Here is a 13,779-nt window from a genome sequence, read left to right on the forward strand (position 1 = left end):
ACAACGCCCAAATGACACAAAACTGGTCTCGTTGGTTAGTGCTACGTTTGTGCTGTTTTGTGCTGCTATTATTTCCGTTCTATCTTTTATCTTTTTTGCGTTATTAATGATTTATTAAAGGTCACCAAAGGTCACACAGCCCCCCTACAACGCCCAAATGACACGAAACTGGTCTCGTTGGTTAGTGCTACGTTTGTGCTGTTTTGTGCTGCAATTTTTTTTATTTGTGCTGTTATGGTTTTAAAGTTATAACAGTTTATTTTTTTTTTTCAAACCCCACTCACTTTGCCCACCTTACAATCAGCACAAATAAAAACTCAAGTGTGTTTCTTTAGTGCTATGTTTGTGCTGTTTTGTGCTGTTTAAACTTCCTTTCTATCTTTTATCGTTTTTGCGTTATTAATGATTTATTAAAGGTCACCAAAGGTCACACAGCCCCCCTACAATGCCCAAATGACACAAAACTGGTCTTGTTGGTTAGTTCTACGTTTGTGCTGTTTTGTGCTGTTATTATTTCCGTTCTATCTTTTATCTTTTTTGCGTTATTAATGATTTATTAAAGGTCACCAAAGGTCACACAGCCCCCCTACAACCCCAAAATGACACAAAACTGGTCTCGTTGGTTAGTGCTACATTTGTGCTGTTTTGTGCTGCAATTTTTTTTATTTGTGCTGTTATGGTTTTAAAGTTATAACAGTTTATGTATTTTTTTTAAACCCCACTCACTTTGCCCACCTTACAATCAGCACAAATAAAAACTCAAGTGTGTTTCTTTAGTGCTATGTTTGTGCTGTTTTGTGCTGTTTAAATTTCCTTTCTATCTTTTATCGTTTTGCGTTATTAATGATTTATTAAAGGTCACCAAAGGTCACACAGCCCCCCTACAACGCCCAAATGACACGAAACTGGTCTCGTTGGTTAGTGCTACGTTTGTGCTGTTTTGTGCTGCAATTTTTTTTATTTGTGCTGTTATGGTTTTAAAGTTATAACAGTTTATTTTTTTTTTTCAAACCCCACTCACTTTGCCCACCTTACAATCAGCACAAATAAAAACTCAAGTGTGTTTCTTTAGTGCTATGTTTGTGCTGTTTTGTGCTGTTTAAACTTCCTTTCTATCTTTTATCGTTTTTTGCGTTATTAATGATTTATTAAAGGTCACCAAAGGTCACACAGCCCCCCTACAATGCCCAAATGACACAAAACTGGTCTTGTTGGTTAGTTCTACGTTTGTGCTGTTTTGTGCTGTTATTATTTCCGTTCTATCTTTTATCTTTTTTGCGTTATTAATGATTTATTAAAGGTCACCAAAGGTCACACAGCCCCCCTACAACCCCAAAATGACACAAAACTGGTCTCGTTGGTTAGTGCTACATTTGTGCTGTTTTGTGCTGCAATTTTTTTTATTTGTGCTGTTATGGTTTTAAAGTTATAACAGTTTATGTATTTTTTTTAAACCCCACTCACTTTGCCCACCTTACAATCAGCACAAATAAAAACTCAAGTGTGTTTCTTTAGTGCTATGTTTGTGCTGTTTTGTGCTGTTTAAATTTCCTTTCTATCTTTTATCGTTTTGCGTTATTAATGATTTATTAAAGGTCACCAAAGGTCACACAGCCCCCCTACAACGCCCAAATGACACAAAACTGGTCTTGTTGGTTAGTGCTACACTTGTGCTGGTTTGTGCTGCTAAAAAATGTATTTGTGCTGTTATGGTTTTTAAGTTATAACAGTTTTTTGGTTCTTTTCAAACCCCACTCACTTCCCCCCCCCCCCCCCCGTACAATCTGCACAAATAAAAACTCAAATGTTTTAGTGCTATGTTTGTGCTGCTAATATTTTTATTTGTGCTGCTATGGTTTTTAAGATATAACAGCTTGTTTTTATTTCATAACAACCCACTCACTTTGCACCCCATGTTATTAAATCTTAAAAACAAACATACTATTTGTTAGTGCTACGTTTGTGCTTTTTTGTGCCATAAAAATACAAATTTGTGCTGCTTTTATTTTTAAGATATAAGCAATTAGTTTTTTCCCAGACAATGACACCACCCTGCCCTCCTGTCCCATACCTGGTTAGTGATCTCCTGGTTAGACAGCAGCAATTGGAGCACAGCGAGGTATGGGTGCCTGTGATAAGTCCAGTAGACTGCGTGGTGGCAGCAGAACCGGCTGGTGGCATATAAGCTGGCACTGAGCTTGGCTGGCAGCATACTGTGGGTAAGCAGCTGGAAGCAGGAGACAGGTGAGACCTTGCTGGACTGAAGAGCTGTAGCAGGCTTGATGAGCAGGATGCATAATGGTCCATAATGGTCGGACAGATCAGGCATAGACGGCAGACAACAGGATAGTCAGGTCAGAAGCCAAATCAGCAACGGGAGTTAGATCAGGCAAGAACAGAAGGCAGAATCCAGAGACAAGCCATGGTCAGGGCAGGTAGCAGTCAAACTCCATTTTGTTTGTTTGTTTGTTTTTAAGATTTAATAACATGGGGTGCAAAGTGAATGGGTTGTTATCAAATAAAAACAAGCTGCTATATTTTAAAAACCATAACAGCACAAATAAAAATATTAGCAGCACAAACATAGCACTAAAACATTTGAGTTTTTATTTGTGCAGATTGTACAGGGGGGGGGGGGGGGGCAAAGTGAGTGGGGTTTGAAAAGAACAAAAAAACTGTTATAACTTAAAAACCATAACTAAAAATGTTAGCAGCACAGACCAGCACAAACGTAGCACTAACCAACGAGACCAGTTTTGTGTCCTTTCGGGGTGGTAGGGGGGCTGAGTGACCTTTGGTGACCTTTAATAAATCATTAATAACACAAAAACAATAAAAGATAGAACATAAATTTTAGCAGCACAAAACAGCACAAACGTAGCACTAACCAACGAGACCAGTTTTGTGTCATTTGGGTGTTGTGGGTGGTTGAGTGACCTTTGGTGACCTTAACGATAAAAGATAGAAAGAAAATTTAAACAGCACAAACGCAGCACTAAAGAAACACACTTGAGTTTTTATCTGTGCTGATTGTACGGGTGGACAAAGTGAGTGGGGTTTGAAAAAACAAATAAACTGTTATAACTTAAAAACCATAACAGCACAAATAAAATTGTTAGCAGCACAAACCAGCACAAATGTAGCACTAACCAACAAGACCAGTTTTGCGTCATTTGGGCGTTGTAGGGGGGCTGTGTGACCTTTGGTGACCTTTAATAAATCATTAATAACACAAAACGATAAAAGATAGAACATGAATATTAGCAGCACAAAACAGCACAAACGTAGCACTAACCAACGAGACCAGTTTTGTGTCATTTTGGCATTGTAGGGGGGCTGTTTGACCTTTGGTGACCTTTAATAAATTATTAATAATGCAAAAACGATAAAAGATAGAAAGGAAATTTAAACAGCACAAAACAGCACAAACATAGCACTAAAGAAACACACTTGAGTTTTTATTTGTGCTGATTGTAAGGTGGGCAAAGTGAGTGGGGTTTGAAAAAATAAATAAACTGTTATAACTTTAAAACCATAACAGCACAAATAAAAAAAATTGCAGCACAAAACAGCACAAACATAGCACTAACCAACGAGACCAGTTTTGTGTCATTTTGGGGTTGTAGGGGGGCTGTGTGACCTTAGGTGACCTTTAATAAATCATTAATAACGCAAAAAAGATAAAAGATAGAACGGAAATAATAGCAGCACAAAACAGCACAAACGTAGCACTAACCAACGAGACCAGTTTTGTGTCATTTGGGGTTGTAGGGGGGCTGTGTGACCTTTGTTGACCTTTAATAAATCATTAATAACGCAAAAACGATAAAAGATAGAAAGGAACTTTAAACAGCACAAACATAGCACTAAAGAAACACACTTGAGTTTTTATTTGTGCTGATTGTAAGGTGGGCAAAGTGAGTGGGGTTTGAAAAAAATAAATAAACTGTTATAACTTTAAAACCATAACAGCACAAATAATTTTTTTGCAGCACAAAACAGCACAAACGTAGCACTAACCAACGAGACCAGTTTTGTGTCATTTGGGCGTTGTAGGGGGGCTGTGTGACCTTTGGTGACCTTTAATAAATCATTAATAACGCAAAAACGATAAAAGATAGAACGGAAATAATAGCAGCACAAAACAGCACAAACGTAGCACTAACCAACGAGACCAGTTTTGTGTCATTTTGAGGTTGTAGGGGGGCTGTGTGACCTTTGGTGACCTTTAATAAATCATTAATAACGCAAAAACCATAAAAGATAGAACGGAAATAATAGCAGCACAAAACAGCACAAACGTAGCACTAACCAACGAGACCAGTTTCGTGTCATTTGGGCGTTGTAGGGGGGCTGTGTGACCTTTGGTGACCTTTAATAAGTCATTAATAACGCAAAAACGATAAAAGATAGAACGGAAATAATAGCAGCACAAAACAGCACAAACGTAGCACTAACCAACGAGACCAGTTTTGTGTCATTTGGGGTTGTAGGGGGGCTGTGTGATGTCATAGTCTGGAAAAAACAATTGCTAATATCTTCAAAATAAAAGCAGCACAAACGTAAATTTTTGCGGCACAAAACAGCACAAACGTAGCACTAAAGAAACACAGTTTCTATTTGTGCTGATTGTAGGGGGGCCAGCTTCGCTGAGCTCTGTATGAGTTGTCAGGTCCTGGCAATACAGATAAATCTCATTGAAAAAAATGACATGGGTTCCCCCCCAGTCAATTATCATGCCCTTTGGGTCTGGTATGAATATTAAGGGGAACCCCGAACCAAAATAAAAACCAAAATAAAAAAAATTGCGTGGGGGTCCCCCCAAATTCCATACCAGGCCCTTTGGGTCTGGTTTGGATATTAAGTGGAACATCGCACCAAATTTAAAAAAAATGGCGTAGGGGTCCCCCTCAAAATCCATACCAGACGCTTTAGGTCTGGTATGAATTTAAAGGGGAACCCCACACCAAAATAAAAAAAAATTGGCGGAGGGGTCATCCCTAGAAAAAAAAACATGGAGATCTTGACTTTTTGTGGCTGCCATTGATATTCCATCAAAAACTGCAGTATTTTGTCTCCGGCAGGTCAAAGATTGGATAAGATGGAACAGAACATGGAGGTGCAGCTCAGGAATCTGAGCATGGAGATGCATTCTTTAGCTGGGCAACTATCCCAGGATGGTAAGAGGAACCTCTGGGGGAGGGGAGACCTTGGATGATGGAGGATATGTCTAGTAGTCACAATGTTCATTTCAACTCTAGATTCCAGGATGATGGAGAAGCTGTCAGTCATGGAAACCTCAATAAAGGACCTCAAGGGTAAGTTCAGGGATGTGGTTAACCATTTGCCGACCGGCTCACACCGATATACGTCGGCAGAATGTCACAACTGTGCAGATTACCGTATACATACGTTCCCCTTTAAGACGCAGCATTGTGGGCTCGTGAGCCGCGAGCTCTGTGAGTTTGACTGCGGGTCCCGTGGATTCGATGTCCGCCGGGAGTCCCGCGTTCGTCTCACGGAGAGGAAGAACGGGGAAAAGCTGATGTAAACAAGCATTTCTCCATTCTTTCTAGTGACAAGGACACTGCTCACAGCTCCCTGTAATCGGAAGGCATGATCAGTGTCCTGTCACACGTAGTCCAATTCCCCCTACAGTTAGAACACATCCCTAGGACTCACTTAGCCCCTTCAGCGCCCCCTAGTGGCTAACCCCTTCACTGCCAGTGTCATTTTTACAGTAATCAGTGCACTTAAGGACCAGTGCACACATATACATCGACAGGATGGCACAGAAAGGCAGATGGGCATACAGGTACGTCCCTTTAAATTTGCCGCGACCCTGCCGCGAGCTCCGGGACCGTGTCACAGAGCCGAAGAGCGGGGAGGTATCGGTGTAAACACAACATCTCCCCGTTCTTCCTAGTGACATGTCACTAATTGAATGTTCCCTCTCATCAGGAGCAGCGATCAGTGACGTGTCACTCGTTCCCACGCCCCTTAACAGTTAGAATCAATCCCTAGGACACACTTAACCCCTTCCTAGCCTCCTACTGGTTAACCCATTCACTGCCAGTGTAATTTTTACAGTAATCAGTGCATTTTTATAGCACTGATCGCTGTAAAAATTACAATGGTCCCAAAATGGCACCAAAAGTGTACGATGTGTCCGCCATAATGTCGCAGTCATGATAAAAAATGCAGATCGCCGCCATTACTAGTAAAAAAAATAATAATAAATGCCATAAAACTATCCCCTATTTTGTAGACGCTATAACGTTTGCGCAAACCAATCGATAAACGCTTATTGTCTTTTTTTTTTACCAAAAATTTGTAGAAGAATACGCATCGGCCTAAACTGAGGCAAAAACAATGTTATATATTTTTTGGGGGGATATTTATTATAGCAACAAGTTTAAAATATTGCATTTTTTTTCAAAAATGTCGCTCTATTTTTGTTTATAGTGTTTATAGTGTTTATAGTGTTTATGTCATCAGTAACAAAAAATAATCATGTAAATGCAATGCTGAAATAAATATGCAATAATATACAATCAATTAATATAAACTATATAACTATTGCATCTATGTATTCACTTGCCTAAGCCTATAATTAGCTAGTCTATTAAGACTCTAATAAGCACAATGATATAAAGTTAGCTATGAAAACACACATCAGTTTAGTAAAACAATATCTTTCATTTATTTCCCAAGAAAATAGGAATATACAAACACTAAACAGCAGAATATCAAACATACTTATCACAATACTCTGTACATAGACTCATCGGCTGAGCTCTGAATGGCAAAAGAGGGCTTTGTGGTTCAGACAGCCCTTTTTAAAAAAAACTCAATCACACCTCATCCAAACCCCCCATTCCCAGCCAAACTCGGTTTTTGGATGAATCAAAGTGTTCACGGTACAGTCCTCCTCAATAGATTACATTACTATTCGTTTTGCCATATTGGCCTCTAGGGGCAGTATTGCCCATGTATCTGTTGCTCTTTCGATCTTTGTGATCAATTATCTTGGCAGCCATAGCTCTCTTTGAATCTTGCTTGCAGAGTGGTTAATCAATGATTCCCATCCTCTTTCGGTTAGTCAAATCGGAGTCGGCTTTGTCATACAAAGTCAGAGGCGTAATTGGTTACATTCCAACTTGGGGGCCATCTGCCTGTCCTCCAGGGAGTGAGAATATCAGAAATTATATTAACTCATGTTGCCTTCCTTCTCAAGATATACAGTTACATAGGAGGACAACATAAACAAGGCAGAGACACCTAGTGAGCTGGGTAACTCTTGGGACACCCGAATTTGAGTGCAGTTTGAGGGATTTACCTAACTAATCCTTGCTTGATTTTAGTAAATCTCAGTTTTGTCTGGTAGGTCAATGGCTGGATGAGTTGAGGAAGAACATGAATATGACGATCGAGAAACGGAGTATGGATATACGCTGCAGAGAGGACCACCTGTCCCAGGATGGTAAGAGGGACTACCAGTCAGTGTCATCTTAATAGCATCATGGGCCCCATGGGCAAAGTCAATTGCTGAGGCCCCTACCAGGTCTGCATCAGTACCCCCTTACATCATGTTTCCCTATCACTGTGCCCATATACATCAGGTGTCCCCATACAGCAGGTTCCCCCATCACAGTGTCCCCATACATCAGAGTTGTGCCCCCCTTGTACTCACAGATCACAAAGGCTGTTCCCACCTACAATGAATGCAGCTCCTTCTTCCTATCTCATGTGCTGAGACTGAGGAGAGTTCTCAGTCTCAGTGCTTGCTCTCCTACACCCCCTACAGGAGGAAGGAGAAAGCTGAATCCTCACTCAAGCAGAAGCCAGCCTCTGCTCCTTCTGACAGGAATGACATTGCAGCTACTCCTGTCAAAGAAGGGTGACCCAGGCAGCCAAAAGCCAGTGCATTCACCCAACACAGCACCTGCCCCCCACCTTTTCCATGCCCCGATCATGGGCCCCATGCACCTGGGGCCCCCGGGCAGTGCCCACGTGTGCCCATATATTAAGACAGCCCTGCTACCAGTCAGTTTGAAGGGCAACAGTGTTTGAAAGAGGGCATGTCTACTCACCTTGTGTACGTTCTCTACCCACAGGTTTCAGGATTATGGAGAAGCTGTCTACTATGGAAACTTCAATGAAGGCCCTCACAGGTAATCCAGGGGCAGTGGTAAAGGGGGAAGCAAATGATATTGGCCTTTGACTACTGTGAATCAACATTCTCATATTAGTACACAGTACAGAGAGCAGATGTGTCCAACTTCTCGAGATATATAGTTACTCTTATGCCCCGTACACACGTGCGTGTGCTCCGGTCAACCAACCAAAACCTTCTCCAAATTCCTAAATCCCGCTACAAATCGAAGGGAGAACGCAGATTTTCAGTCCAAGGACCACGGCTCTGGAATGCTCTACCCACTACCATCCGCTTGGTGGAAAACCATCAGGCCTTTAGGAAAAAACTAAAGACCCACCTCTTCTGAAGGACCGGTACGACTCTGGATGCCTTGAGGCGATTAAGTTCGCATTTGTTGGGCTATACAAGTTACTCACTCACTCACTCACACGATCAGGCTTTAGCCCGACCAAACTCACATCAGAATTCCGACTCTGACCTAATTCCTCGGAATATCCAATGGAAAAACTCAGATGGGCATACACACGGTCGGAATTTCCGATGGAAAAAGCCTGAAGGACTTTTTCCATCGGAAATTCTGATCGTGTGTACGAGGCATAAGATGACATCTAAAAAAAAGGAAGAGACAGATGGTGATCTGGGTCATAGTAGGAGTCAAATCTGGATGCAGCTTGAGGAACTCTCCTCCTACTTGCTAGGAATAAACATAAGTTCTTTGTCTGTGGTAGGTCAACGACTGGAGGACGTGCAACAGAACATGGACGTGAAGCTTGGGAATCTGAGTATGGGGGTGCAGTCTTTAGAAAGCATGCTGTCTCAGGATGGTAAGAGGGAACTCATTTGGGGGAGGAGAAGCACAGGGTGGCTGAGGTTATGTCTACTTACTGTGTGAATGCTCTTCACCCCCAGATTCCAAGGTGATGAAGAAACTGTTCGCTCTGGAAACATCAATAATGGAACTCAATGGTACAACATGGGAGAGGGGAGAGTTCATGGAATCAGCTTTCCTCTAAAATGAACATTTAGAATGTGACCTTCCTCATTGCGCTTATACTTGAGCTGACCCTTAAACCTGACACTAGCCTTTTTAAAACCTGAACATAACCTCCAAAACTTGACTCCAACTCTTAAGCTTGGCCCCTTAACCTCTGACTCTTAAGCCTCGTACACACGGTACCATTGTTGGCCAACCGAGCGTCTGATTTTTATCAAAAGGGCGTGTGCCAAGATCTTGTCTTTCATACTAACATGGTCAAGAGGAGTGGACAGATATCAGCATATAATTATAAAAAAATACAGCACCAACATCCCTATGATTAGAAAGACATTTTGTTGGAGAGATGGGACTTTTAGAGGTGTGACATATAGAAATTCAGAGTTGATATAAAAATATATAAAAATATTTGTTAAGACAATATTATAACAAGTAATAAGCCATAGACACGTGCATTCGTTTTCATCCGAATTTCAGGTATTTTCGTTTTAACCACTTAAGGACCTCTTCACGCCGATATACGTCGGCAGAATGGCACGGCTGGGCACAATCACGTACCTGTACGTGATTCTTTAAGCCCAGCCATTGGGTCGCGAGCGCGCCGGCGCGCTCGCGATCCGGTCCGAAGCTCCGTGACCATGCCCGCGGGACCCGTGGACCCGATCGCCATCGGTGTCCCGCAATCGATCACAGGAGCTGAAGAATGGGGAGAGGTGAGTGTAAACACACCTTCCCCATTCTTCACTGTGGCAATGTCATTGATCGTCTGTTCCCTGATATAGGGAGAGACGATCAATGATGTCACACATCCAGCCCCGCCCCCCTACAGTTGGAAACACATATGAGGTCACACCTAACCCCTACAGCGCCTCCCTAGTGTTTAACTCCTAAACTGCAATTGTAATTTTTACACTATCAGTGCATTTTTATAGCACTTTTTGCTGTGAAAATGACAATGGTCCCAAAAATGTGTCAAAAGTGTCCAATGTGTCCGCCATAATGTCGCAGTCATGAAAAAAAATCGCTGATCGCCGCAATTAGTAGTAAAAAAAAAATATTAATAAAAATGCAATAAAACTATCCCCTATTTTGTAAACGCATTAATTTTGCGCAAACCAATCAATTAACGCTTATTGCGATTTTTTTTACCAAAAATAGGCAGAATACGTATCGGCCTGAACTGAGGAAAAAATTTTTTTTTATATATTTTTGGGGGATATTTATTATAGCAACAAGTAAAAAATATTGATTTTTTTTTGAAAATTGTCGCTCTATTTTTGTTTATAGCGCAAAAAATAAAAAACGCAGAGGTGATCAAATACCATCAAAAGAAAGCTCTATTTGTGGGGGAAAAAAAGGATGCCAATTTTGTTTGGGAGCCACGTCGCACGACTGCGCAATTGTCAGTTAAAGCGATGCAGTGCCGAATCGCAAACAGGGGCAAGGTCCTTAACCTGCATAATGGTCCGGGTCTTAAGTGGTTAACAAACGAAAATGAACGCACAGAATACGAAAAACCGAAAGATCCAAAATAAACAAATGCTTTATTTTCGTTTTTTCGTCGGTCGAATGTGCCTAACCTTAACTCTATTAGTCCAAGATTTTTCTACATAGAGAGAAAATATTCGACATTATAGAGAGGAAAGATTCGACATTATAGGGAGAAAATATTCGACATTATAGAGAGAAAAGATTCGACATTATAGAGAGAAAAGATTTGACATTATAGAGAGAAAAGATTCGACATTATAGAGAGAAAATATTCGACATTATAGAGAGAAAAGATTCGACATTATAGAGAGGAAAGATTCGACATTATAGGGAGAAAAGATTTGACATTATAGAGAAAAGATTCAAAATTATAGAGAGAAAAGATTCGACATTATAGAGAAAAGATTTGACATTATAGAGAAAAGATTCAAAATTATAGAGAGAAAAGATTTAACATTATAGAGAGAAAATATTCGACATTATAGAGAGGAAAGATTCGACATTATAGAGAGAAAAGATTCGACCTTATAGAGAGAAAAGATTCGACATTATAGAGAGAAAAGATTCGACATTATAGAAAGAAAAGATTCGACATTATAGAGAGAAAAGATTCGACATTATAGAGAGAAAAGATTCAACATAGAGAGGAAAGATTCGACATTATAGAGAGAAAAGATTTGACATTATAGAGAGGAAAGATTTGACATTATAGAGAGAAAAGATTCGACATTATAGAGAGAAAAGATTTAACATTATAGAGAGAAAAGATTTGACATTATAGAGAAAAGATTCAACATAGAGAGAAAAGATTCGACATTATAGAGAGGCAAGATTCAACATTATAGAGAGAAAATATTCGATATTATAGAGAGAAAAGATTCGACATTATAGAGAGAAAAGATTCAACATAGAGAGGAAAGATTCGACATTATAGAGAGAAGAGATTTGACATTATAGAGAGGAAAGATTCGACATTATAGAGAGAAAAGATTCGACATTATAGAGAGAAAAGATTCGACATTATAGAGAGAAAAGTTTTGACATTATAGAGAGAAAAGTTTTGACATTATAGAGAGAAAAGATTTGACATTATAGAGAGAAAAGATTTGACATTATAGAGAGAAAAGATTCGACATTATAGAGAGAAAAGATTCGACATTATAGAGAGAAAAGTTTTGACATTATAGAGAGAAAAGATCGCTGCTGGAATTGGGTGGGGGAAGTAAAATAAAAATAATGATGATGATAAATGTTTTTGGCTGATTGTAACCAAAGAGGAGGAGCAGTAAAATAGCTAGAACTAACTTGACATTTCAACATGAACGACGAAGATTCGACAAAGCATCGAAAAACGTTGAATCTGTCATTGAAGGCTTATGGTGTCTGTTGAAAGTTCTAAGAAGATTAGACGGAGCAGTGAAACTGTATGACGCCGCAATCGTACATTTCCGGTCAAATGCTCGGTCCATAGGCTATGGAAAAATTCTATTGTTGGTTGACTAGTAATAATAATTAATAAATATAATTATTACTAGTGTCATACAACATTAGAATTCTACTATAGCTTGTAGGCGGAACATTCGACCAGAAAAGTACGATGCATTGTACAGTTTCGCTTCTCCGTCGAATCTTCTTAGAACATTCAACAGACACCATAAGCCTTCAATGACAGATTTGACCTTAATTCATTCGGATTTTCGAACGAATGCAATTTCCAACGAAAAATGAAATGAATAAAAACAAATCATTTTATTTTTTGGACGAAAACGAAAATCCGAAACAAAATATTTCAGTGTGCACATGTCTAATAAGCCATAGGTGTACACACACTACCTACTGTTGACAATGAAATACTGTAATCACATACATATAAGAGTTGCGCCCGAAAATTTCAACATGTTTCGCTGTATAGGCTTCTTCAGGAATGGACGCATGGACACATTTATTGGTTATAGAGGAACATAATTCACTCAACTTTTCATGTGTATATAAAGAGAAAAACAAGAATTTTTTTGTTAGTATATCAAAAATCTTTACAAATTAATAAATTCTTGTGCAAGGTTGTCTTAATAAATATTTTTCTACATTTTTATATCAACTCTGAGTGAATTTCTATATGTCGAACCTCTAAAAGTCCCATCTCTCCAACAAAATTTCTTGCTTTCATACGAACGTTTGTCGTGCCACAAACACGAACGTAGTGACGTACTACGTAGAATTTCAGCTCTTGAGCGCCACCCTTTGGGCCTCTTCTGATAATTTTCGTGCTTGGTGAGCAATAATTAAGAGCATTTGACTTTTGTGGGAAGAATTTGTGTACTGACCATACGAAAATCAGACATGGAGCCGTTGTCCGCCAAATTTTTTTTATCCTGCCATCCAACATTTGTTGGCCGAAAATTGGAAAACAAAGGAGCGTACTAATGGTAAGAATTCAGGACAACAGTCTGTCAACAGACAATCCCCTGCCAACAATCGAACCGTGTGTACAAGGCTTTATACTTACCGTGGCCCATATTCTCTCTAAATGTCCGCGGGCGGCGCGTAAGGCATTTACACTCCGCCGCCCCAAACTACAGGAGCAAGTGCTGTATTCCCCAAACACTTGCTCCGTAGTTTGGGGCGGCGGAGTGTAAATGGCCCGGCGTAGCCACGCGTATCTTCAAGGGGGCGGCTTCTATTCAAATTAAGCGCGCCTCCGATTCTAAGTAACTGTGCATGCGCCGGGCTTAAAAAAGCCCAGTGCGCATGCTCCAGTTCTCGGCGGAAAACGTCAATGATGCCGACGTGTGCGTCATTGACGTAAAGTCGTATTCAAGAACGACTTAGGGAAACGACGTAGCCAACGGAAAAACACGACGCGGACCCGACGCTATCCGTAACATGGCCTACGTGGGACATGCGGAAACTTACTCCTCATATAGCAGGAGTAAGTTTCCGCTTACGCAAACGACGTTAGCGACGGGTACGCAACGCAAAATCGTTCAGGAATAGGCGTAGCAGGCTCATTTGCATAAACAAATGAGACCTTCACGTAAATGCCATCTAGCGGCGGGCGGCGTAATTACATTTAAGATCCGACAGTGTAAGTGACTTACACATGGCGGATCTATGCGAAAATGATTCTAAGAATCAG

General features: G+C 40.3%; 1 protein-coding gene across 2 annotated transcripts in view; it reads left to right on the forward strand.

Annotated features, from left to right (window-relative positions):
• Positions 1-13,779, forward strand: part of LOC120933854 (C-type lectin domain family 4 member F-like) — an 83,948-nt gene that overhangs the window by 49,541 nt on the left and 20,628 nt on the right. For both annotated transcript variants that reach the window (XM_040347269.1, XM_040347270.1), the window contains exons 15-20: positions 5,085-5,180; positions 5,262-5,318; positions 7,388-7,483; positions 8,118-8,174; positions 8,887-8,982; positions 9,068-9,124. In XM_040347269.1, coding sequence (XP_040203203.1) covers positions 5,085-5,180; positions 5,262-5,318; positions 7,388-7,483; positions 8,118-8,174; positions 8,887-8,982; positions 9,068-9,124 — 459 coding nt within the window. The remainder of the gene's footprint in view (positions 1-5,084; positions 5,181-5,261; positions 5,319-7,387; positions 7,484-8,117; positions 8,175-8,886; positions 8,983-9,067; positions 9,125-13,779) is intronic.

Source organism: Rana temporaria, chromosome 3 (genome assembly GCF_905171775.1).
Source record: "Rana temporaria chromosome 3, aRanTem1.1, whole genome shotgun sequence".
In the NCBI taxonomy this organism is placed as follows: Eukaryota; Metazoa; Chordata; class Amphibia; order Anura; family Ranidae; genus Rana; species Rana temporaria.